Source organism: Pelophylax lessonae (genome assembly GCF_965119305.1).
Source record: "Pelophylax lessonae genome assembly, chromosome: 1".
NCBI lineage: Eukaryota > Metazoa > Chordata > Amphibia > Anura > Ranidae > Pelophylax > Pelophylax lessonae.
The window spans coordinates 408,507,971-408,534,961 of record NC_138768.1 but is presented as its reverse complement, the minus strand read 5'-3'; the positions used below and the strand labels follow the sequence as shown (position 1 = coordinate 408,534,961).

General features: G+C 40.0%; 1 protein-coding gene across 1 annotated transcript in view; it reads left to right on the top strand.

Annotated features, from left to right (window-relative positions):
• The window catches only part of FOCAD (focadhesin), a 333,165-nt gene that overhangs the window by 43,684 nt on the left and 262,490 nt on the right, over nucleotides 1–26,991 (top strand). The window contains exons 6-7 of the mRNA XM_082243972.1: nucleotides 5,071–5,172; nucleotides 21,204–21,408. Coding sequence (XP_082100098.1) covers nucleotides 5,071–5,172; nucleotides 21,204–21,408 — 307 coding nt within the window. The remainder of the gene's footprint in view (nucleotides 1–5,070; nucleotides 5,173–21,203; nucleotides 21,409–26,991) is intronic.

Sequence of the window (26,991 nt, the reverse complement as noted above, 5' to 3'; positions counted from 1 at the left end):
ATACTTACCTGAGCCCCAACGATGTCCACGAGTCCTTTGGCATCCGGAACTCTCCCTCCTTATTGGCTGAGACACAGCAGCGGCGCCATTGGCTCTCGCTGCTGTCAATCAAAGTCAGCCAATTAGGAGAGAGAATGGGTGGGGCTGAATGTGAGCTCTGTGTCTGAATGGACACACCGAGCTGCAGCTCAGCCCCCATAGCAAGCTGCTTTCTGTGGGGGCACTTGACAGGAGGGAGGGGCCAGGAGCAGCGAAGAGGGACCCAAGAAAAGGAGGATCCGGGCTTCCCTGTGCAAAACCACTACACACAGCAGGTAAGTATAACATTTTATTTTATTAGAAAAAAACACGAGACCTTACAATTACATGTTAAATGTCTCTCAGCGTTATCCATTTCCTTCTGTGCATAGGCAGCTATGGCCACACCTCCTGCACTTTTCTAGACTACAAAAGTTGGCAGTGCAGTGGGTTGTATACTTGGAGTCCTATTGTAGCAGCATACATGACTTTGTAAAATACAAAAAGGAAAAACCGCCCTAGTGCAAAAACAATGAAACTAAGTGAGCTGCAACTATTTTGTAAGATTTACACAATACAAAAATACAGTAGATAAAAGTTGCGCTAATAGTGAGTATCCATAAAAAATAATTGATATCTAAAAAAGTCCATTAATGGTTAAAATGAGGAAACCTTGATTTAATAAACACCACTATCCATCACCATAGGTAAGCTGAGATGACTCCACCATCAAAGGCTGAAATTGGTCTCTTACCAGCTACTTTTGACCCCGTATGAAGAGGTCAATGACGCTTGTAGCTTAATTCCCAGCCGCGGCCTTTATTAAGTCCAGGGTCCTCTTATTTCTCCACACGCTGATAATCAAATGGCAATATCATAGAGATCATAGAGCTACCCTGTCAAAAGCACAGCCAGGTAGTTCCATGTGGTACGTTGCTGGAAGTGGTTGCAGAGGAGCTCTTTATGTTTTTGGGTATCTCTATCAGGTTACCATTTGATTATCGGTGTGTGGAGATGTAAGAGGACCCTGGACTTTATAAAGGCCCCAGCTGGATATTAAGCCACAAGCGCCATTGACCTCATAAAACAGGGTCAATAGGAGTTTGTAAGAGACCATTTCAGCCATTGGTGGTTGTCATCTCAGCTTACCTATGGTGACAGATAGCGGTGTTGATCACATTAAGGATTCCTCATCTTATCACTTATGGACTTTTTTTTTTTTTAAATCAATCCATTTTTTGGATAATCTCTATTCGCGGAACTTTTATCTACTGTATACGTGACTTTGTGACGTTTGACTACTTTTTTCATCTGGAAATAGTATTTTTTCCCAGTCAGCACTCTGCATATGTGAGCTCTGAGTGCAACAGTTACTGCAGTGATCTGACACACCCCTGCAGAGTCACATCTAGAGCTCTCCAGTCAGCAGGGATTATTAGCATGTTAATTGCAGAGTTCTAGCTTTGACTCAGTTGGGGTTTTTTACTGCTGCAGCATGGTCTTATTGGTAGACTGTTGCATGGAGGAAAGGACTTTGTACTTTGACTAAATCTGATTTGCAGGCCAAAAAAATATTTATAAAGTTCTTTTTTAATTGCACTCAATATATCTACAGTGAATCCAGCTTTATTCAAAAATGGAATAAACATTATTTTCCTCAAAATTCTACAAACACTTCTCCATAATGACAATGTGAAAGAAATTTGTTTAAAATCTTTGCAAATTTATTAAAAAAAAAAACAAAAATCACATATAAGTATTAACAACCTTTGCCCAATACTTTGTTAAAGCACCTTTGGCACCAATTACAGCCTCAAGTCTTGTTGAGTGTGATGCTACAAGCTTGGCACACCTATTTTTGGGCAGTTTCTTCCATTCTTCTTTTCAGGACCTCTCAAGCTCCATCAGGTTGGATGGGGAGCATCGGTGCACAGCCATTTTCAGATGTCTCCAGAGATATTCTATCTGGTTCAAGTCTGGGCTCTAAATGGGGCAATCAAGGACAATCAGAGAGTTGTCCTGTAGCCACTCCTTTGTTATCTTGCCTGTGTGCTTAGGGTCATTGTCCTGTTGGAAGATGAACCTGTGCCCCAGTCTGAGGTCCAGAGCACTCTGGAGCAGGTTTTTGTCAAGGATGGCTGCATTCATCTTTGCCTCAATTGTGACTAGTCTCCCAGTTCTTGCCACTGAAAAACATCCCCACAGCATGATGCTGCCAACGCCATGCTTCACTGTAGGGATGGTATTGACCAGGTGATGAGCGGTGCCTGGTTTCCTCCAAACATGACGCTTGCCATTCAGGCCAAAAAGTTCAATCTTTGTTTCATCAGTCCAGAGAATTTTGTTTCTCATGGTCTAAGAGTCCTTCGGGTTCCTTTTGGCAATCTCTAAGCGGGCTGCCATGTGCCTTATATGGAGGAGTGGCTTCCTTCTGGCCACTCTACCATACAGGCCTGATTAGTGGAGTGCTGCAGAGATGGTTGTTCTTCTGGAAGGTTCTCCTCTCTCCACAGGGAAATGCTGGAGATGTGTCAGAGTGACTTTTGGGATCCTGGTCCTCTCCCTGACTAAGGCTCTTCTCCCCTGAACACTTAGTTTGGCCGGGTGGCCCACTATAGCAAGAGTCCTGGTGGTTTCAAACTTCTCCCTTTTACGGGTGATGGAGGCCACTGTGCTCATTGGGACCTTTAATGCTGCAGAAATTTTTCTGGATCAGGGCCTCCATACAATCCTGTCTCGGAGTACAGACAATTCCTTGGACTTCATGGCTTGGTTTTAGCTCTGAAAAGCCCTGGTAACTGTGGGACCCTTATATAGACAGGGGTGTGCCTTTCCAAATCATGTCCAATCAACTGAATTTACCACAGATGGACTCTAATCAAATTGTAGAAACATCTCAAAGATGATCAGTGGAATCAGGATGCACCTGAGCTCAATTTTGAGTGTCACGGCAAAGGGTGTGAATGCTCATGTACATGTGATTTTTTTTTTTTTTTTTTTTTTCAATAAATTTGAAAAGATTTCAAACAAACATCTTTCACATTGCCATTATGGGGTATTGTTTATAGAATGTTGAAAAAAAGAATGAATGTAATCCATTTTGGAATAAGGCTGTAACATTACAAAATGTGGAAAAAGTTAAGCGCTGTGAATACTTTCCGGATTCACTGTGTATAGTTTAAATAAAACTGGAATTGGCCTTAAACGTTTTAACCTGTTGCTGCAGTGTAGGCTGTCTAAGCACAGATGTGAAAGGAAAATGTAGAATATGCCAGAATTTTTTTTCTGGATTGATGTTCTGTGTAATGCCAGTCTCTTGAGATTCTCCTTTGTTACCTTTACACGGTGAGGTTACATTTTTTTTGTGCTGTGTATGGTTAATTTACACCAAACAAAAGATACAGATTTTAAAAGATCACAAGAGCTCCATCTGACTGCAGCACTGGCAAGTGTCTTGGCTATCACCATTTAAAATCCCATACTTATTCCAACCTATGTAGGCTTATAGTAGGGTGGCTAATCTGACATTGAATTTTTTAAAATTCCTATTTATTGTGTTTGTGGCATTTCAGAAAATTCATTAGGTAGTAAAATGAATTTGAAATGATGAAGATTACTGTTATGACAAACGGGCAGAACCCTTAAAATGTGTGTATTCCATTGCTTCTATTTCACTACAGAGTAGTATTGTGTTTCCTTGGCAAGAGCAGAGATATTCTCTTCATTCTCTACATTGACTTCTCTTCAGTGTTCAGGACCTGTGTTACCAAATGAAATAACTTATAGTATGGTTCCATGATGAAGACCTAATTTTCCTCCCTTTATTTCTCCTTTTTGTGTAGGTGTTTTGCTTATTCCTTTTTTGTATTTCTGTAGTTTTTGATAAATTAAAATTTTGTCTAGAACAGGGGTCTGCAAACTGTGGCCTTTAGGCCAGAAGCTGCCCTTTGCTTGTCAATGGGGCATAATTCCTGCCACTGACGACAGCATTGGGGTGCTATTTCTTCTGCTGACACCAACAATGGGGTACTAATCCTCCCCTGAACACAAAAGCTAGTGCACTGTTTATTCCCACTGAAGCAAAAAAAAAAAAAAAAAAAAAATCTATTCCCACTGACCACAGTCAGGCCCCCCTTAAGGTATAACTAAAGGCAAAACCTTTTTTTTATGATTGGAGATGGATTAGAATGCTTGGCAGTTTTTACTACTGTCTGTGCGATTCACTCTCTCTTTTTGTCCTGTTTACCATTATCATTGAAAGTAAAAGAAAATCCCAAATTTGGGGTTGTCTCCAAAAAAATAATAGAGGATAAATCATCCAATGGGGACACTAGTTCTGGTGACGTGGGGGTCCCTAAAGAATTCCCTTAATTTGCAGGGATTTCTGCTCACTTCCTGTTTGGCTATGGGACAGGAAGTGAAGAGAAATCATTGCAAAAGGACACAGATAGCTAAACAAAAACCTGAAAGGGGATATAGCCTTCCCTTACTCTATCCAAAATGAAAAAACAAATTGCCTTTAGTTCTACTTTAAGTCTAAATGAAGTACAGTAAACTGGCCCTTTATTATAAAGTTTGAAGACCCATGGTCTAGAACATTCAGTTTTTTTTTTTCTTTTTTGGGACAACCTGGATTTAGACAAAACCCTGAGGGTATAGGAAATCGTTTCTTAATTTTTTTTTTATGGGTAGACATCCTTATCTTGTCAAGTGTAAGGAATGTTACTTTTAAGTTTAGTTTAAACCATAATTTAAAGGAAAATGGAGTAGTAAGTGACATCAAGTATTCTATAACTGCGTAAATCCATACATTTTCAATACATTTTTCTTTGTTTCTAGACAATATATAATTTATCTTTTTGTTTTTGGACATATACAAGACCTTGTGAACATGCACTTTCTTATTGCTGTGGCTATTGATAATTGCTGTGGTCATGGTAAGGTCTCTAAAGGGCTCTTACACTGGTATCTAAAAATGTAACCAGCTACTTTAATTTTAGGTCTCCGCTTCATTTTTATTGGCTTAGATTTCTATTGTTTCTTTCTTTCCAGGAATCCTCCTCATCCATTCATCAGCATGTTGGAAAACAGACCTGATTGCTGGCCTGCCCTCCTGCAGCAGATGTCTGCTATCTCTTCACAGTGTTCAGATCGGTAATACCATCTATAGCAGCAGTTATCCTCACTTCACAAAAATATGAAATCTAGATAGATAATATCCAGTGGAAAAAGAATAATGATTGTGGGGAGAAAAAAACAACAATTTGGTGGATAATTTTTGAGCAAGCAAATAGACCTAATGACGTTCAGGTTTGAAGTACAATATAAGCAATATTAGAAAAGGAAACCAACTGTAATTCAAATAAGATTGTGTATGTAAAAATGTAAGTGAGTGTATATAGTGAATTTTGTTTGCAAGTTAAAGAGTAACTACACTTTAGTTGAGAAAAATACATTCTCCTCTAGGTGATTTATGTACATTACAAGGATTTTAACAAACTTTTTTGCATATTCCTACCTTTTGTTATTCTGAAGAAATCCCTGTGGGTTTGTCCGTGTCCACGTGGAAAGTGGATCTAATGGGAGTGGTTTCATATTTATCAGCCAGCTGCTGCACTTGCAGGGCTCTAATGAGCAAAATTGCAGGGTCTGCTTCCCTTTTAGATATGATTACCTATTGGGAGTATCGCAACAAAAATGACATTTTTGCTACAGGGGATGCCTAAAATCTGATTTGTATCTTCGTGCAGAATCAGTAAGCCAGTCACAGAAGCAGGAAATAATGTTTGTTGGTGGGTGTTCTATACACATTGTCCAGGTGACCATATTGCATTGCATGTTACTAAAAATTACAGAGATGCAGATTAAAAAGGAAAGGTCCTTTTTAATAACATTCAATTACAATATGAGTTGAGTCACAATTGTATATGCCAGTAATGGCGAACCTTGGCACCCCAGATGTTTTGGAACTACATTTTCCATGATGCTCATGCACTCTGCAGTGTAGTTGAGCATCATGGGAAATATAGTTCCGAAACATCTGGAGTGCCAAGGTTCGCCATCACTGGTATATGATATATTATTATTATTATTTTTTTCAACTTTTTTCCCCCACAAAAGTGGGGTTACCCTTTAAAGGTGTGCATATTGTAGGTTATAGTTTAACTTCTCATAACCTGCTAAAAAAAAAAAATGTGCGTGGGTTTGTATATATATATATATATATATATATACATACATACATACATACATACATACATATTACCTTTTTATATCAAAAAGGAATTGTATATCAATTCAGCCATTCTGTTTCTTCACTATATCATGGAAAATTATGGTGATGATTTTAACCCTTTGTTACTGCAAAAAACTCATTCTCTTCTGTTCCAAAACAAATGGCTTATTTAGACAAAATGCATGGGGTTGGTAAGGCACCTACTGCTCCTAGACAGACCTGTAAAAGGTCAGATGCGTCATAGTCAAAGAGTAATTATGAAGATAAGATAAGTTGACCCAAAGGTGTGCAAGGAGGAAAAAAGCAAAGTGAATCATGTTCATACTGCACTGGTATATACTTTAACCACTTTACCACCGCCCACAGTAATATTACTGCGGCAGAGTGGCTCGTTATCGTCTGACGACGTAGTACTACGTCGTCAGACACTCCCCCTTCTGGGCGGCGCTTGCGCGCCGCCGGAGGCTCGCTCCCGCTGTTTTCGGTCACAGCGGGAGTCGGGCCAGGGGAGGAGCAGCGGCGATCGCCGCAGCTCTTCCCCGATCGTCGGGGATCTAGTGTGGAGATCCGCCCGCCTGTGTAAACACAAGCGGGCGGATCTCCCAAGTGACAGACAGTGACAGATCGGAGTGTTCAGCATAGCTGGACATCCGATCTGTCCCTTTCTCACACAGTCACCTCCCCCCCCCCCACATGTTAGTAAGCACCAGGCATACATTAACCCCTCCCTCTCCAATAAAATTAACCCCTTCCCTGCCAGTGTCATTTTTACAGTAACAGTGCATATTTATAGCACTGATTACTGCAGTAATGTCACTGGTACCCCCAAAAGTGTCAAAAATGTCAGTCAAGGGTCCGATCTGTCCGCCGCAATGTCGCAGTACCGCAAAAAAAATCGCAGATCGCCGCCATTACGCGTTAAAAAAAAACCACCAAAAATGACAGAAATCTTTCCCGTAGTTAGTAAACGCAATAACTTTTGCGCAAACCAATCAAAATACGCTTATTGTAATTTTTTTTACCAAACATAGGTAGCAGAAAACAACAAATTGGCCAAAAATTTTTAAAAAAATTGTTTTTTACATCTTTTTTGGGGGGAATTTCATATAAAAAAATGTTAAAAATATTGTTATTTTTTCAAAATAAACGCTCTTTTTTTGTTTATAGCGCAAAAAGTAAAAATCGCACAGGGGATCAAATACCACCAAAAGAAAGCTCTGTTTGTGGGAGAAAAAGGACGTAAATTTCGTTTGGGTACGGCGTCGCACGACCGCGCAATTGTCAGTTAAAGTAGCACAGCGCCGAATCGCAAAAAGTGGCCTGGACGTAAGACAGCAAAATCCTCCGGTGGTAAAGTGGTTAAGAGGATACTTTTGAATATGTTTTATCTGAATGAACATGCAGAAATCTTTGTTTCTGCCAAAAAGCATGAGGTGATTGTAGCCATATTTGTGCACCAATTGCACTAGCATACAACTTTTCCGAACAAGCTTTCAGTGTATGTCCCATTCTTCAAGATCCATGTAGTACTGCTTGGACCTTGAAGACGGGGAATACCCTAAAAGCTTGTCCTGAAAAGCTGTATGTTAGTGCAAATAAATAAAGTATCACGGACAGCAGTCAATTGTTTCTTCTGCCAAATAGTTTGTTAGCATTATATGTTGAAGATGTACACTTTGACTTCTGTGTATAGACTCCACAGAGAAAAGTTTAAGCATTACAATGTAAACACCGGTATGGGGCTAAGAGCTTGACTCCCCTTAAAACTAATAAAGTATAGAATAACTTACATTCTTGGTAACAGGGATGTATTTCTTTGGATACATCCCTAGAAAATACAAATTTCTGGTGGATAAAACAGTTAGTCCATCAATGGATAATCTACAGTACATGGAAAATGTAGCCTGGAAAGGAAGACTTGCAAACGAACTTGACAGTCTAAAAATCTACATTTGATGCAACAGATGACAAGACCAAGATTAAAAAAATTCAGTGGTATAAAAGGTGTATCATGGGCACTATAGGTACATCCTGCTTGTTAGTGTTTTAGTTAAAATTGTTTAACCCCCCCCCTCCTTTTTTATTCTTTTTCTCATTTCTTCAGTCTTTATTTTGCAGAGCTTATCCCCACTGGGCTCTTCTACATTTTACTGTTTTTTTCTACTTGTCATCTAGCATATTCTTCTACATAAAATGAAAAAAGAAGGTCCTTTTGGAGTCCTTCATACCACAAAATGTTGGTTGACTTTGATATATAGCCGCCCAGCATCTTTGTATTTAGCCTAGTATTAGTTTGAAGTCCCCTTTCTTTGTTTTTGTAATTTTTGGATGTATTTACCATTTCAGTCATTCTTTGGGAAGTAGATGGAAAGGCAGGCTACAGTGCTTTTGAGAAATAACTCGTGGTATTGTTACTTTGTTTTCATGACCTTTATTTGCAAATTTCCTGTCAATTTATTCAAATTGTTTCCCTAATTTCATGGTATTTGTTCATTGCCAAAGGGCTCAATAAAACTTTATAATGAAAAAAAATGAAATGGTGATACTTGAAAAACCATGTACAGGCAAACTTCAGATTTGTTTGGACCCCAGACACTTTAGAAGAATGTATAAAGTAGGGGCAAATAAAAAATAAAATGTATATATATTGGAACACCTAACTAGCAAGCTGTTTTAGGCTACATTCACATCTAGGCGTTGCTATTTTTACAGGCATTTTACAGGCGTTTTTGTGGGCGTTTTTTCAGGCGTTTTCGTGAGGAGGTTTTTAGCTTGCCAAGTAACCAATGAAAAAAAATAAAAACGTCTAATCTGCCAAAAAAAAAAAGCTCATGTACTTTTTTTTGAGCGATGGGCGTTTTGCTTAAGAAGGCTCAGATGTGAACAGGGGCCATTGAAATGAATGGGAGTTGTCTTGTTGGGCATTTTTAGAGCTGAGGCTTAGAGCAGAAAATCGCCCAAAAATGCTTAGATGTGAACAGAGCCTTAGGCTCCATTCACACCTGAGCATTTTCAGGTACTTTTCTGGGAATTTATCAGGCATTTTTTAATGTGTTTTTTTACAGGTGTTTGGAGGCAGGCATTGACCTCTAAGGAAAACGCTTGTAATCTGCCAAAAAAGAAGCTCATGTTCTTTTTTGAGCTTCAGGCGACAAAACACTCATATGTGGACAGCAGCTATTGAAATTAATGGGATTTTTCTTGTTGGGCATTTTGAGACTTCAGAGATGAGCGTTTTTACGAGCTGAAAAATGGTCAGGTGTGAACAGGGCCTTTCATTGTGAGTTACGATATTGGTAAAAAAAACTAAATATTGGTAGTTCTGTGCTTACAACATTTTACACACTGCAAGGAAGTTTATTTCTATCCCCCTGCCACTAGATACCTTAGGCCCCTTTACATGGGCTTTACAATCCGATCCGCCTGTCAGTTTTTCAGGCGGACCGGATCGGATGCTCCATGCAGCCCTATTGAGCAGCGGGTGTCAGCGGAGACATCCCCGCTGACACCCGCTGCTATCTGGTCCGATCTGATCCTGTCCTGTCCGTGTAATCCCAGTGGATGGAAACCCTATTTTCCATCCGTCTGGAGGATTGGATTGGATAGGATCGAATGAGAATGGACAGGCGGTCCGTTCTCATATGATCTCCCCATAGAGGAGAGCGGGGATCTGACAGCTCTGTCTCTGCACACAGAGCTGAGATGAGGCTGTCATCCACCTGCTCAGCGGGCATTGGCGGATCAATCCCCCTTTGAGCTGAATGGACTCCGTCCGGCGCACCGCCCATGTGAAAGAAGCTTAACTGTGTATAGTTTTTAACTGTTTCACAAGTTTTTTTTTTTATTTTGTTTGTCCAAAATGGGGTACAGTGCAATGGCATACATTTCAAATAGGGGGAACATATCTGTTCACTAAAATACATCATACATGCGTAACAGTAATTGCAATATAGTTACAAGGTTTAGACAAGCCAATCTAGTGGTTTACTGGACTGAACAGGGGAGAGGGGATAAGAAGGTAGCAGCACAGAGTTTAGTGTTCCCATTAGTAACATTTTTATCAATAGCAAAAGTAAAGTTTTCCAGGTATTATTTCCATCTTTTTCATATCAGTTTTTGAAATGAGACAAAATAAGTGTCACGCATTTGATGTCCTTCAACTTTTAGCTCTGAAAATATTATGCTAAATGGTTGGCCAAAGGTAAAGCATGCCCCATAAGAGTAGCAGTCAGAGCCAGATCATCCAACGGCAACCTAGACAGGATCCTAGAAACTGGTCAATGTTCATGGGGCCCAACTACAACACTCCTTCTCCTGAAATAAACCATAGGGACAGAGCACTTGGTTAAAGCTGTGCACCTGTCTGTCACTTTACAAGGGAGGATGCAATTTTAGACCTGTGATGTCTAATGGGACCATTCCAGTACACTTAGTGCAAAAGAGGCAGCTTTTCTGTGCCTCCTTATCAATGTCATTTGAAGGAACGCGGGTAAGGGGGTCAAAGCAGCTACCTTGGCTGAATCCTAGTCCTCTCCGATCGCAGTGCTTTGGAGCTTTGGTTTTGCTATAAAGTTGTTTTAATGCTTAATCTGCAGATAGGAATGATAGTTATTCCTAAGCCATGTTAAGTGAATTGTTGATATAAATGCTCCAATGTAGCAGAAAGTATACTCCTGGCCAAAAATGATTGTGGTAATTTAGGAAAAAAATGTCTATTTTTTCTTGCAGCATGGTGCTAGAGAATGTGTGATCCCCATGCAACAGTTTTAGGATCACATAAAAGTTATGCCATATTATGCAAATATTCTGGCTGTGGATTGTCAGGGGAGTTTTTTTTAATAGTACCTTTTAATAAAACTGCATAAATGCCTTGTTAACTAAGAAATGGAAAGCAGTTTTTCTCTAGACTTGAATTCCAAATGAGTTCATATTAGATGCTTGCCATGCATTTTATTCAACAGAATTCGAAAGTCTTTACATTTTTTTCAATATGGCACAATTAAAGCCATTACTTTTTCTGAATATGGCTTTGAGTTCTAATTATCTCTAACTACATGTACTGTGCTAATTAAGAAGGTTGTCAAACATCTATCAAAGGCAAATCAAAGTGGAGATCTTTACATTACAATGCTCGAGTAGAAAACCTTCTAATGGCATAGGATTACTGTTTTAGTTGTTCAGGAGTAAGCATTTTGTTCCTCTATGACAAGAAACCAGAGGCAACTCAAGGACATTCGGCCTTCCCTGGTCGAACTACTAGCTAAAAATTAAAGTGATTGTAAAGTCTTGTTTTTTTAAGTTAAATAAAAAACAAACATGTTATATTTACCTGCTCAGTGCAGTTGATTTGCATAGAGCAGCCTGGATCCTCCTCTTCTTGGGCCCCTCTATGGTGCTGCTGGCCCCTCCTTCCTGTTGAGTGCCCCCACAGCAAGCAGCTTGCTATGGCGGCACTAAAGCTGAGTTGCAGCTTCCTGTGTTTATTCAGACATGGAGCTGTGGCCTGGCCCCGCCCCTTTCTCTCTTTATTGGCTAACTGACTTTGACAGCAGCGAGAGCAAATGCCACCACGCTGCTGTCTTAGCCAATAAGGTGGAGTGTACCGGGCAGCCGAGACACTCCATCTTCGATATGACTTGATCTAGGATGGGGCTCAGATTAGTATTAGGGAGGCTGCTGCACACTGAAGGCTTTTTATCTTAATGCATAGAATGCATTAAGATAAAAAAAACCTGACTTTACAACCATTTTAAAACGGGACTGCAAGATCATTGTGATCTTTTTTTAAGGTGACCTTGGGTGTTTTGAAAAGTGCCTATAAATAACATTTATTCTTGTTCAAAGACCATTTAAAGAACCAAAAACATGGTTGTCAAGTTACAAGCTCTTAGATGTTATCTGGTAAAAAGTGAGAATGGTGTATGAATAAGAGGAAAACGGCTAACTAAACCAAAACGTATCTGCTGTCAAATGAAGGAGATGAAGGCTACAGCCCATATTTTAAAATAATTGGAAATTCCTCAAGTGGGCACTCAGACCCCAGAAGCAAAATATGATTATTTCTTGTTCAAAAGTTTTATTGAATTGTATTGACAAGAACCAATGTAGCGGCTCCAGAAGAAGGCAACAAAAACTGTCTTCTAATAGCCTCAATAATAGTCTCAAAGCTTTTTGAGTAGTGAAGCCATCTCAATCCTTATTTGCCCTCAGCAATTATGATTGGAGGTTATGCTATAATTTGCTTTATGTGCTTGCCACATTTATATTGCTTTTTTTTTTTTTTTAACCTACAGAAACAGATAAGATTACTGAATGGTCAAATACAAACTTAAAGTAATTGTAAGGCTCCGTTCACATCTAGGCGTTTTGGGGCGTTTTTGGGGAGTTTTTCTGCTCTAGGATCAGCTCTCAAAACGCCCAACAAGACAAATCCTATTCATTTCAATGGCCCCTGTTAACATCTGAGCGTTTTGACGCTGTAAGCAAAACGCCCAACGCTCAAAAAAGTACATGAGCTTCTTTTTGGGCAGATTACAGGCGTTTTCCATTGGTATCTATTCAATCAAAAAACGCCTGCACAAAAAACGCCTGTAAATCGCGGTAAAATCACGGTAAAAAACACGCGAAAACGCTACGCTCAGGTGTGAATGTAGCCCAAAGTCTTGTTTTTTTTGTTTAAAAAAAAAACAAAAAAACAAAAAACAAACATGTTATACTTACCTCCTCTGTGCAGTTGGTTTTGCAAAGTGCAGCCCGGATCCTCCTCTTCTCTGGTCCCTCATCGGCTCTTCAGGCCCCTCTCTCCTGTTGAGTGCCCCCACAGCAAGCAGCTTACTATGGGGGCTCCTGAGCCGAGTCACTGCTCCGTGTGTCCATTCAGAAACGGAGTTGTGGCCCGGCCCCATTCCCTTTCTATTCTTTATTCTTATTGGCTGACTGACTTTGACAGCAGCAGGAGCCAATGGCGCCGTGCTGCTGTCTTAGCCAATGAGGAGGGGAGTCCCGGACGGCCGAGACATTCCTACAACATTGCTGGAGCTAGATGGATCTCAGGTAAGTATTAGGCCTCATGCACACTGGACGTTTTTACAGCTGCTGTTTTTTGCGTCAGACATTTTTTTCTGCAGCCAATAAACGCCCCAGCATGTTAGCCTATGTGTCCATGCACGCATAGGCTTTTATCAGCAGTTTTTGGCGGGGGCATTTTCTGGCTGTAAAAAAAAAAACTAAAACTGTTTTTTGAGTGGCGTTTTTCAGCTATAAAAATGCTCTAACATCGATAAATGCCAAAAATAAGAGGGGGGAATCAGCGCTCAATTACTAAAAATGGTGGGCCACAAGAAAATTGAATAATTTGATAGGTGAAAAGTATCCCAAACAAATGGGAAATTACAATAAAAATATGTGTGTATAATATTCGATAAACAATATTACAAATTCAACATATAATAAATAGTAAAACAAGTGCTGCAGTGCTGGTAGAGTAATCAAATAATTACCAAGATATATAAATAGGCAAAAAAGTGCTGGAGTGCTTATAAAGTGATCAATAAACAATCAATAATAAAGGTGCAAATAGTGCAATGAAACAGCACAAGAAAACTGTGACAATGCTAGCAGCAATTATTCAAAGGAGTGCAGGAGTCCATGTGCCACTAAGCAATGTGCACAATAATAAATAAAGTGGCAGAAAAGGGAAAATTTAAAGGTGATCTGGTGAATGAACTGAAAATCACATCCAGTGGCAATCGTGTGCGATTAATTCGTGAGCTTTTATCCTAAATTAAGTGCAATGGCCGCTCACCTCCATTAACACTCAAATGAGCGTTTTGCTGTATTTAATCACCATTAAGGACATCAGGGGGTTATCCTACGAAGTATAGATGTAATTGGAATGTGGTTGTCTCCTCAGACCTTAGATGGATGTCTGCAGTGGATATTCCCTCTCCTCCTAAGGACCTGTATTTTGGCGTGTTCCTATGCCACTCAATCATCCAAATGACAAGAGAGGGCTCTCATAGTGTAGTAGGTAAGTTTATAATATAGCAAAGAATCATAAACACTTACAGTTGCAGTTAAAAATTATGAGCTGGAGCCAGCAAACAAACCGCCGATGCGGTGTACACAGATGCTTCCGGTCTCTGCCGTAGGCCGGAAGTGACGTCACCTGGCTTCTCTGTGTACACCGCATCGGCGGTTTGTTTGCTGGCTCCAGCTCATAATTTTTTAACTGCAACTCTAAGTGTTTATGATTCTTTGACCGGAAGATTTTACCCCCTTCCTGACCAGGCCATATTTTGCGATTTGGCACTGCATTACTATAAAGGACAATTGCGCGGTCATGCGACGCTGTACCCAAATGAAATTTATGTCCTTTCCCCCCCCCCCCACAAATAGAGCTTTCTTTTGGTGGTATTTGATCACCTGTGCGATTTTTAAATTTTTGAAAAAAAGAGCGACAATTTTGAAAAAAAAAAACATATTTTTCACATTCTGCTATATAACATTCCCAAAAAAAATCTAAAAATCAAATTTTTTTTAACATTTTAGGCCAATTTGTTTTCTGCTACATATTTTTGGTAAAAAAAATCGCTATAAGCATATTTTGATTGATTTGCGCAAAAGTTATCGCGTTTACTACTGCGATTTTTTGCGGGACTGTCACATTGAGGCGGACAGATCAGACCCCTAACTGACATTTTTGACACTTTTGGGGGGACCAGTGACATTACTTCAGTAATCAGTGCTAAAAATATGCACTGTTACTGTAATAATGACACTGGCAGGGAAGGGGCTAACACTGTTGGGGATCAAGGGGTTAAATGTGTGCCTCATGCTTACTGACGTGTGTGGGGGGTTCTGTGACAGAGACAGAGATCGCAGGTTCAGCTATGCTGAATCCTGTGACATCACTTCCGGGTACTCGGCGCCACATTAAAAAAAACGGATGGCATTGAAAACAGCCAAACTTGGCGTTTTGAATGGTTTTCAGTGCCGAGGAGGGGGTTGGGGTCTTTTGCACCCCCAGATCCCTCCACAAGGAGTACCTGGGGAAAAAAAAAATTTTTTTACATGTCCGAAAATATCGGCCGATACCGATGACCAAAATATCGGTATCAGTATCGGCATTACAAAAACGATATCGTTCGATCACTACCTTAACATTGGGAAACACAAAAACCATATGACACAATAAACTACACAGAAAATTAACCATCCTGTTGATTGAAAAATGCTCATCAAGGCCTAAGTCCGAATGGCAAATTAAAGAGCGCATGTACTTTTTTTTTTTTTTTTTTAAGAAGTGAGATATAAACTTTTAGAGTAGCATTAGTTTCCATATTGGGTTTATGTAAGGAAGATATGCAAGCATTTGTTTATTAAAGCTGTATTCCAACAACTTAATAGATCTTTTTAGATACTGTACATCTATGGGAACTGTTGTACCTGCCAAAGGATTTGTACATATGTGCAGACATTATTATGTTACAAGAATCTTGCTAGATCGCACCACCAGATGTTTGATTTTCATTGCATCCGCACCAGCAGCATATTTGATTGGTTCCTAGTGCTGGCAATCCCTCCAATCTGTGTACTATTAGGGGATTAAAAGAATCAGGTAATCAGTTACTTACATCAAAAATACATTTACAGTACAGTGGCACATTGACTAAAGACTATTAATTTTTACTTGTCTCTGCAGAATATAAATGCATGCCAGGCCATGCATATTCAGCATTATAGCCTAGTTCTATGTTTGCATCCATCAAGCTGTTTTTGACCACCACTAGAGGGAACCTTCTAGACAGGTGACCTACTTTCTGCATATTGAGCTTAGGGCTCCATTCACATATGCGCAACTTTAAAATCGGTGTGATTTCCTTTGTGAATTTGACGTGCGACTTGGGATAAGAGCGATTTGTGCAGAAATTAAAAATTTGTTGATTTTTTATTTTCTAAATTCCAAATTTTCAGAAGGATCGGGATTAGAATCGGTCAACAATTGATCAACCGATTCAAATTCTGTGTAAAGAATAGCTGGTAAAGAAGGAGCCGCCACATCCTTAGCAACCAATGACTCATCAGCTGTCAGTGAGTTTCCCCACTGACAGCTGAATGTAAAAAAAAGAATGCCGGAAATAAAAAAATAAATAAATAAAAAATGGTTTTAATGGCCAAATGAAAGGATGGTCACAATTACATGACACTCAATTTGATAAAAAATGAATTTATTATTCAACAATTGATAAAACAATGTACACAAACATACATATAAAAAATAAGAAAAAACAAGAAAATAATAAGCATATGTATAGGATTACTCCTCTAAGGGAGTGCTGGTGTCTAGACCAATGGCAATAATGGTCTCAAAGATGGTCTAGACACCAGCACTCCCTTAGAGGAGTAATCCTTTACATATGCTTACTATTTTCTTGTTTTTTCTTATTTTTTATATGTATGTTTGTGTACATTGTTTTATCAATTGTTGAATAATAAATTCATTTTTTATCAAATTGAGTGTCATGTAATTGTGACCATTCCTTCATTTGGCCATTAAAACCCCACCTTTTCCTCTTTCTTTTTTCCTTTTGAACAATTATTTATTAAAAAAATACAAAAAACAATGTCCCCTGAAGAAGATCCATCATCAATCACGCTGCTTACCGCACCGAAAAAAAAACAAAAACTGACCTTTCCTGATCTGGCCTGCATGCTCTGATAATGGTCGGGTATGGATTTTGGGAAGAACCCCACTCCAAAAATTTCATTTTTTTTTTTTTTTAAATTGCCGGCATTCCTCTTCTTTTTTTTTTTTTTTTTTTTTACTATTAGCTGTCACTGGGGAAACTTACTGACAGCTGATAAGTCATCGGTTGTTAAGGACTTGGCGGCCTTCTTCCCAGCCCGCTCCTTAAAGCGGAGTTCCACCCGAAATTTATACTTACCTCCATCTTCTCGCTCCCGGTCACCTGAAAAACAAATGGATAATCGCAATTTTTTTTTTTTTTTCACTTACCTTTTAGAGAAAATATACTCACCTTACTTCCTTCTTCCTCCCCTCGGCGGCCACGGCGATTCGTCACTTCCTGGATTTTGCAATGATTCCTGGGAGCTGAACGTCATCGCTCCCAGGAATCATTGCGCCTGCACCGGCCCCGACGTCAGTTCCGGGGCGCGCGCGTCATTCCCTTCTAAACAGCTTCTGGGCATGCCCAGAAGCTGTGGAGGGATGACGCGCGCGACCCGGAAGTGACGTCGGGGCCGGTGCAGTGCATCGTGGGACCGAAGAAGGAGGAAGAGGACCGAAGAGGACGCGGAAGAGGATCGTGCTGGCTTCAAGCTGCCCACACCTGAGATGGCAGCGCTGGAGAAGACAATTTCAAGGTAAGTATTTATCCTGAAAGGTAAGTGCAACCCGGGACAGATCAGAGGCTAGCCATTGTGGAATGTGCTAGCCCTGACTGTCCCGGGGGTATTTTTGTAAAAAAATGTATAACCAGGGTGGAACTCCGCTTTAACAACTAGCTATTCTTCACAAATAATTTGAATTTGGGTTTTTCCTTTGAATTATTTGTGTCACCATCAGCACGGGTACAATGTATTCAGGAATAGATGGCTGTTCATGGTGACCTGGTGTCAGACCATTTGTTATATCATTTTTTCCTTCCTATTTTTCTTCTCTTCCTCTTTTTGCTTTCATACGTAACAGTATATTTTTCTCTATGGTGATGTTTCATGGAGGATTATTATAAATCATATAGGAATAATTAGGAATTGTATTTTAATCTACCAAATTTAGCACTCTTATTTTATGTGACCTTCATTTAGTATAATACCCTTTGCTTTGCATTATCAGTCTTTTTTTGTAAACCTAGTAAAGTCATATTGTTTGTTTTAACTGAACCTATTGCCATTAATCATTCATAATACTTTTTATATACTGTGTGTGTGTGTATATATATATATATATATATATATATATATATATATATATATATATAGCTGAAGCTTATTTTCCAGGGAAGTGTGAATTTTGGTTGTAAGTTCTAAACCACCCTGTTTCTGTTTTTGGCCAGGTTTCATTTTCCTTTCTTGGAGGCTTCCCATATGCAGTTTAGAATGACATCAAGCCCAATGTACACAGTCAGGGATTATCAAGGGGAGGGGTCTCTAGAAGCAGCTCCACTGTTGTTGTCCGAAGCTGCCAAAATCAACTCCACATACAGTCTACAAATTGGCACACACTACAAAGCAGGCTGAGTTCTGCCTAGGGATCTTACCTCTCCACATGACATGTATAGCTGGAGGAAAGTGGTGGTCTTAGATCTTCACAAACATGATAAATCCATCAAGTTTCATTGTTTTCTGCTTGCAGAAGGAGTTTGTGGAAAGAAGAAACAAAGTTTTTTTTTTTTTTTTTGTTTTGTACATTTTTAAATTTATGTGCAGCTTTTTGCAGCCATCTCCTGTCTACATGCATGTACTCCACTGATGGCTGTAATGCAGCTCTCAGGGCAGCTTTCCTAATGGTGACAACAGTGGACCATGTGTAATTGCATTGAAATGGTCACTTGTAGTCTTCATCGAAACCTGTGTGACAGTATAACAATGCAGGAGTACAATTGGAAGATGGTGCCTATGCATTTTAACATTATAAGAGTAAGTGCCTGTACAAGGAACTTTGTATCATAGGACTATTGGGTATTGTAATGAAAGTCGAAGATTTAAAGATATTTAAAATGTCTTTTGAAATTATATTATCCGCTTGCCGTCAGCCTAACTGTAAATATACATCATTATTTTGGTGTTAAATACCAGGGTTGTGGCTGCAGCTAGATGCCATAATCCTAGTGTCCTTTTTTTTTTTTTTTTACATAGGTGGCTGGCTTTCCGACAAAAGTGATCCCAGCTCCTGATTCCCCGCAAGATCACTTTTAGACGGGGGGGGGGGGGGGGGAGAGACAGGCTTCCCGGTGGTTTCCGGGCTAACTTTACCGATCGGTAGATCAGGGAACCTTCTGGCGTCGCCAGGGTTTTTCCATAGAGATGAGCGATGGCTAGATGGCCACCGCTCATCTCAATGCCCTTGGAAGGCAAGAGATATGTTGACGTCACTTCGACTTCTTGAGCCATGTTAAAGAGGTGTTCCAGCTGGGGAGAAAAAAATTAAAAGTTAGCAGCTACAAATACTGTAGCTGCTAACTCCTAATATAAAGACACTTAGCTGTCCAGGGAGCCCATGATGTCAGCACCCCAAGTGATTTTGAGATCAGCTGCCAGGTGCTTCCGCCGCCATTCATTCTAAGGGAAACCGGCAGTGAAACCTTTCGGCTTCACAGCCGGATCCCTGTTGCACATGCGCGAAACGTGCTGTGCTTTCTAATTGGCCCAGCAGCGGGGGAGGAAGGAGGGAGCTGAACTCCTAAAGGAACGCTGCTTAGCGCTGTCTCCTGAAAGTGGGGAAAGGTACCTGTCAAAAACAGGTTCCCCCTTGAAAGGTGCCAAATGTGGCGCCAGACGGGGGGAGGAAGCAGATGAGTGGAAGTTCCACTTTTGGGTGGCACTCTGCTTTACAGTGTTTTTTTTTTTTTTCTTTTTTGTTAACCACTTTACCACCGGAGGATTTTCCTGCTTTACGTCCAGGCCACTTTTTGCAACTTGGCACTGCGCAACTTTAACTGACAATTGCGTGGTCATGTAACCCTGCACCCAAACTAAATTTACGTCCTTTTTTTCCCCACAAACAGAGCTTCCTTTTGGTGGTATTTGATCACCTCTGCGCTTTTCATTTTTTGCGATTTTAATAAAAAAAGAGCGAAAATTTTGCGAAAAAATTGACATTTTCTACTTTAACAGTTAAAAAATATCCAATATATTCAATTTTTGTCATATATTTAGGCCAAAATGTATTTAGCTACATGTCTTTGACAAAAAAAATCCTCAATGAGCATATTTTTAACCACTTTAAGACCAGAAGATTTTACCCCATTCCTGACCAGGCCATATTTTGCGATTCGGCACTGCGTTACTTTAACGGACAATTGCGCGGTCATGCGACGCTGTACCCAAATTAAATTTATGTCTTTTTTTCCCCACAAATAGAGCTTTCTTTTGGTGGTATTTGATCACCTGTGCGATTTTTACATTTTTTAAAAAAAGAGCAACACTTTTGAAAAAAAAAAAACAATATTTTATACATTCTGATATATAACATTCCCAAAAAAATTTAAAAGTCTAAATTTTTTAACATTTTAGGCCAATTTGTTTTCTGCTACGTATTTTTCGAGCCTCCGAGAGGGGGCGTTGTCCAGCGACGTAGGTCTACGTCGCTGGACGATAACAAGCCACTTTGCCGCAGTACCCTCAACGTGAGCGGTCGGGAAGTGGTTAAAGCAAAAGATAATTTTTTTTTTTTTTTTTATCTTGTGCTTTTAAGGGTAGAGGAAAGATTTGGGGTATTTTAGACCCCAGATCTCTCAATAAAGAGCACCTGTCATGCTGTATTATCACAAGGAATGTTTAAATTCCTTGCGATAGCAATAAAAGTGATCACATTTTTTTTTTTAAAGGGACAGTGTAAAAAAAAAAAAAAAAATGTAAAGTGCCCCTGTCACGCCCACATACATAAACTGTGTATGCATCTAAGTAATTGTCTAGCAAAAAATAGAGATTTTAACTTGTAAGCAACAAATGTCAGAAAAAGGCAGGTCAGCAAGTGGTTAAATATTGATGTTAAACTTCATAAGACTTTGGTGATAGCAAATTATCTAGAATATCTATAAACCCTGCTTTTCTTGAAGTATTGATTTATAGAGCATTTTTCACTAAACAAACAAAATATCTTATTGCTGCATTTTATTATATAGACACAAAATAACACCCAGTGAAAACAGCATGTATGTTAAAAATTTCATAAATGAACTGACTTTAAGCATCTATTTTATTGCAGGGACGAGCCCTCCAGTGTTTATATTTTGACACCGTTTCTGAGGTATTTGTATTGTGAGCCATCACAACTACGAGAGTACTCTACCTTCCGGTTGGGAATCTGGAAAGCCCTTCTACAATCAAAAAGTGGTTGTAGCACCCAGAGACCTTCAGAATTAGAAGAGCAAATCCTCCGCCTGTTCCTTGACATGATAAGCTACATGCAAGTAAGTGCTTGTAATTTTGATCCCAGTTTATTGATAGTTGAATATTGAAAGCATAGCCATTTTACCAGTGCATGCTAATTTTAACTCTGCATGCTTTGTGTATACAGACTGTTAAAAACTTTATAATGTATCTGTTATCAACTTTAAATTAAAGTAATACTAAACGCACACTATTTATTTTACATTGCCCTTTCTGTTTGTGTATATGGCTGATGGCACTGTGATTTTATGAAAAGAAAAAACATTTTAAGTACCTTTTTTCCTAATTGATATACAGCTGTCAAATGACCCAGATCTTTCCTAACCTGTCAGCAGGGAAACGTTAGCAGGAGGAGCTTCTAGTCCTCTGCTGCTGGCCACTTCATAATAAAAAATAAAAAATTCTTTGGAATACAGATTAAAAGTAAATAAATAATATGATTAAAATTGTTATTTAAAATATATATTTGAAACCAAATCTTTATTATTTTGTGGAAATAACATGGTGTGGACAGATTTCTGCCAACCACAGGCTGTGTCACGCTCCTCCAGCCTGTGTCTTAGAATAAGAGAGAGGTGAAGCCTCCATCAATCCTCATGCAATAACCCATTCTCCATTGCTGGTTAGGGGGCATGATCCCCACAGCTCTGCCGGGTTCCCCCCTCCTCTCTCCCCCTCTGACTGCTGCCACAAGGGATCTGTCTTATCTGTCAGGATGAAGAGTGGGGAAGGGGCCAGTAAATGTATAATTTACTGGTCCCTTGTTTTTCCAAATGAAGAGTCGGCGATCCATACTGATCACTGGCTTTGTCCATTATTAACTGATATAGTGAATTGTGTTTAATATGTTTCAGTTTGTGAATGAAGGGGAAGCTCTGTACAGAGCTATTCCTATTCATGCATTTAGTGCAGTTTGGGCCGCAGAGGAGATTTACGGCTATGTCCTCAATCTCCTTTCTCTGTCTCAAAGGTGGAACATCAGATCTGTTTAGACCCCAGTTGAATGTGACTACTAGATATACCATGACTTGGATAAATGGAAACCTTTACAGACATTATATTTGGTCTTTTAATAGTAATTTAATATTGTTTACTATTATGTTGGTTGTTGGACTGTAAAATATGGTCATCCGGAAATGTTGATATGATTTATAAAAGTGGCATTAACCACTTGCCTACTGTGCACTTAAACACCCTTCCCATCCAGGCCAATTTTCAGCTTTCAGCGCTCGCACACTTTGAATGACAATTGCGCGGTCATGCTACACTGTACCCATATGAAATTTTTTATCATTTTTTTCACACAAACAGAGCTTTCTTTTGGTGGTATTTAATCACCTCTGTGTTTTTTATTTTTTACAAAAAAAAAAGAAAAAAGACAGAAAATTTTGAAAAAAAAAAAAGTTTTTCTTATTTTCTGCGAGTAAATTTTGAAAATAAATTTTTCTCCCTCACTGATGTGTGCTGATGAGGCGGCACTGATGGGCACTGATAGGCTGCACTGATGGGCACTGATGAGGTGGCACTTATGGGCACTGATGAGGTGGCACTTATGGGCACTGATGAGGAGGTACTAATATGCCACACTGATGAGCACTGATAGGCGGTACTGATAGGGGGCACTGAGAGGCGGCACTGCTGGGCACTGAGAGGTGGCACTGCTGGGCACTGAGAGGTGGCACTGACGGGCGGCACTGATGGGCACTGATAGGCGGCACTGATGGGCACTGGCGGATGGCACTGATGGACACTGACGGGTGGCACTGATGAGCACTGATGGGCGGCACTGATGAGCACTGATGGGCAGCACCATCAGTGCCCACACTCAGTGCCCATAGTGCTGCCAGTCAGTGCTCATCATTGCCTAGATGAGCAGGCACTGATGGGCACTGACTGCCAGCACTATGGGCACTGATTGTGGGCATTGATGGGGGCACTGATGGCGGGCACTGATGGGGGGGCAATGTGTGTGTTTTTTTTACCTTCAGTAATCAGGGCACTGGTGATCAGTGCCCTGATTACATTTGTCTGTGTCCCCAGCGGCTGTCGGCTCCCCCTCCTTCCTCACACTGCAGTGTCTGTGTGAGGAAGGAGCGCCGGCGATGAGAGATGATCTCATATGTTTACATATGAGATCATCTCTCATTGGACGGCTTGATCACGTGGTGAATGGCCGCTGTGATTGGCCATTCACCACGATCTGTGGTGACATGGCCGACACAGATTCTCCCCGATGTGCGCTCGCGGGAGCGCGCGGGGGGGGGCGTGTCACTGGAGGCCGTTTAAAAACGGCCTCCCGAAAATTCAAGTCCGCGCTGCAGCCGTATATAGGCTGTAGCGCGGATGGGAGGGGGTTAAAGGAGAGTCTGCTGAATTATAATATGCAAATATATACTGTAAAATACAAAACTATGCATAAATGAATAAAATTACAACTATGTGAAAAGAAAACCACATTATATTTACTTTAGTCACTTTCTTCTTATAAGTGTAGCAAAAATACAACTTTGAAAACTTTAACCATGCCTGTTTTTAAATACTGTGGTTGCCGATACTGATATTTTAGCCAATCCATATCGGTATTGGCTGATATTTTTGTACATTTAAATTTTTTTTTTTTTTACAGGTACATTTTTTGAGGGATCTGGGGGTCTCTGCACTTAAAAGCATTTAAAACACCAAGATTGCAGTCCTCTCCCTCTCCTTGTAATGACAGCCGAGCGGCTTCTCAGCCGCATTGGTTCTCATTACAAGACAGCCGACCGTCGGCTATGGAGGCCCGTACTGGGGTGATGCCTCTAGCTGCAGGCATCACTCCAGCACAAGCACTTTCCCGAAAAATCGGTAATATCGGCCACCGGCCGATTCCTATATATCGGGGAAAGTGCATAACGGCCCTCGATATATCGGCTTTGCCGATAATCAGTCGATCCTTACTGTGGTGTATACTTTACAAAAAGGGGATGGGATTGTACTGCTGTGGCATTTTAGAGCTGACAAATTTCAAATATATTGTACCTACCATAATTTGTAGACTCTACAACTTTCACACAACTTTCTAAGTATTATACACGTATTTGTTTTTCCTGAAATAAAAGTAGAAGAATACATCTCAGCCTGGATTTATGCAGTGATACTATTTGTTTACAAATAAATGATATTTCTCAAAGAAATTATGTAACATTTATTTGGATACAGTGTTAAGTGACTGAGTAATTGTCCGTCAAAGTATCACAGTGCTAAAAACTGGAAATGGCCTAGACAGGAATGGAGGTTTAACACAATGGTTTTTAAGTGGTTAAAGGAGGAGTGATAGACATGTTTACATGATAGAGTTTATATCAACAGTCCTTAAAACTGCCATTACTGACTTGTATTTAAAGTGGAATTCCAGGCTACAACTAACGAAGCTTAAAACTGCTGCCACCCCACTTCTAACACCTCTACTAACTACACTGTAGAAGAAAGATGCATATATTTCTTTATTCTAAGGGTACAGGAGAGATAGCCGACAACAGATGCCCCATATTAAGCCTGTGGGTGATGTCATCGCTGCTCTCTGCTCTCCCCTGAAGCGGGCTGCTGGGAAGGTCACGTGACTGGAGCGCTCTGAGCAGCTCGAACCAATCCGCTACCCCCATGAAATCAGTTATACGTTCAAAACCAGCGCTTACCAATAGTATGTATAGTCAATAAGGCATAACCCCTTTAACATAAATCAATGTATTTTTTAATCCAATAAAGTGTATGCATGCAAGTTCAAAATGTCTCTTGTTTCTTTAAATGGAGCCCCACTTTTGCAAGATGATTGCTCCTTCTCCAGGTAAAAATCTCCAAAAACCCCCCAGAAAACTAAATAGTGTAGTATGTGTCCTCAGAAATCAACCCTCAAAATTATCCTCTATGTGCTCACATTGAAATATGTTCAAAAACCTTTCTGTATATTCTACTGCAGTCACTTCCTATATACTACCCCTCCAACATCATAATAGAGCCTTCTGTGTAACAATGCTGGTAATTCTTCCCTAATGTGTTCTCCCAATTGTGTATCCTTTTAGGGATATTCTTCATCTTTCACTCCAGAGTGGATGTAAAAAATACCCAAAAAGAACAAAAACCTAATCAAGTATAAAATTGCTTTAAATATTGAAAACTCACTCTGATATTCCGCTACTCACATTAAAGTATATTATAATGTGCTTATCCCTTATACCAGATAAAATATCCATTGCATGTGAATGTTCTCCCCACTCTCACCCCATGCTCCTTACCAGATTCAAAACATTGAGCTTTATGACTCCATCACTCCTAGGCATTGATCCATCCAAATGGCCCAATTTAATTAGTTGACTCAGCCAGATTACCTAAACACTCACATTAAACCATGCAACGCAGTGCATATCCCTTAAACCCTGTGTTGTGAACATCAGGTCCCAGTATCCAACCAAGAAACACTCCATGTACCTTACCAAACATATATAAATATCAGTATTTTTTTTCTCCATTTCTTCCAAAAACTATGGGTTCATTTCTTCATCTTATGCTTAGAGCAAGCTCCCTCAGGAAAAAGATATTATAATAACTCCATGGTGTAGTCATTTCCATAAAAAGAAAAACAATATTTATTCCATTAAAAATGAGCTCACAAACAAACTCTATCCTTGGAAGAAACCCATTTGAGGAAATGCATCGGCAGTGATATCAGACGCCAGAAGTGACATCATCACACACATTGAGAAGTGCTGTGACAGCCATATTAAGTGAGGTTTACATTCTTTCCAATAGCGTTTGTTTGTGAGCAGTATTACACTATATTAGGTTTTTGTACTTTTTGGGTATTTTCTACATCCACTCTGGAGTGAGAGAGAAACAATATCCCTGGAAGGATACACAATTGGGAGAACACATTAACTGCTAAAGGACCACCCCATAGCAGATTTACTGCTGCAGGGCGTGCGCGCGTAAATCTGCACTTCCACCCAGGGGCTTGCGCACTGCCAGCAGCCTGGTTCTGCTGTAAATACTTACAGCAGAAACCAATCTGAGGACTTCTGGAGTCACCTGTTTTACTTTGGCCTTTACAATATTTGTTTCCGGTAAGCGGTACCTGCACAGTTATTTCACCTGACGTGCTTATATATGGACTTTATCACTGACTTTTAAATCATATAATCACATATATGCCCCTAACTGCCTGTCTCCTGGGATCTCCTCCATGCTCTTGAGACTGTGCTGGGAAACAAAGCAAACCTTCTGGCAATGGCACGTATTGATATGCCATCCTGGAGGAGTTGGACTACCTGTGAACCTCTATAGGGTCCAAGCATTGCCTCATGCTACCATTAGCGGACACTAACCCTAGCCAAATGCAAAACTAGTGAAAAACAGTCAGAAAAGATGAGTAGGGATAAAACAGTCAGTGGCCTTCATCTGTAAAACTATTTCTGTTACGGAGGTCGTCTCATTGTTGCCCATCTAGGGCACCTGTTAATTGCATTACCACCAAAGCAGCTGAAACTGATTAACAGATTAACAGCCCCCTCTGCTACTTAACTGACCAGATCAATATCCCAGGAGTTTACTTAACTTGATGCTATACTCTG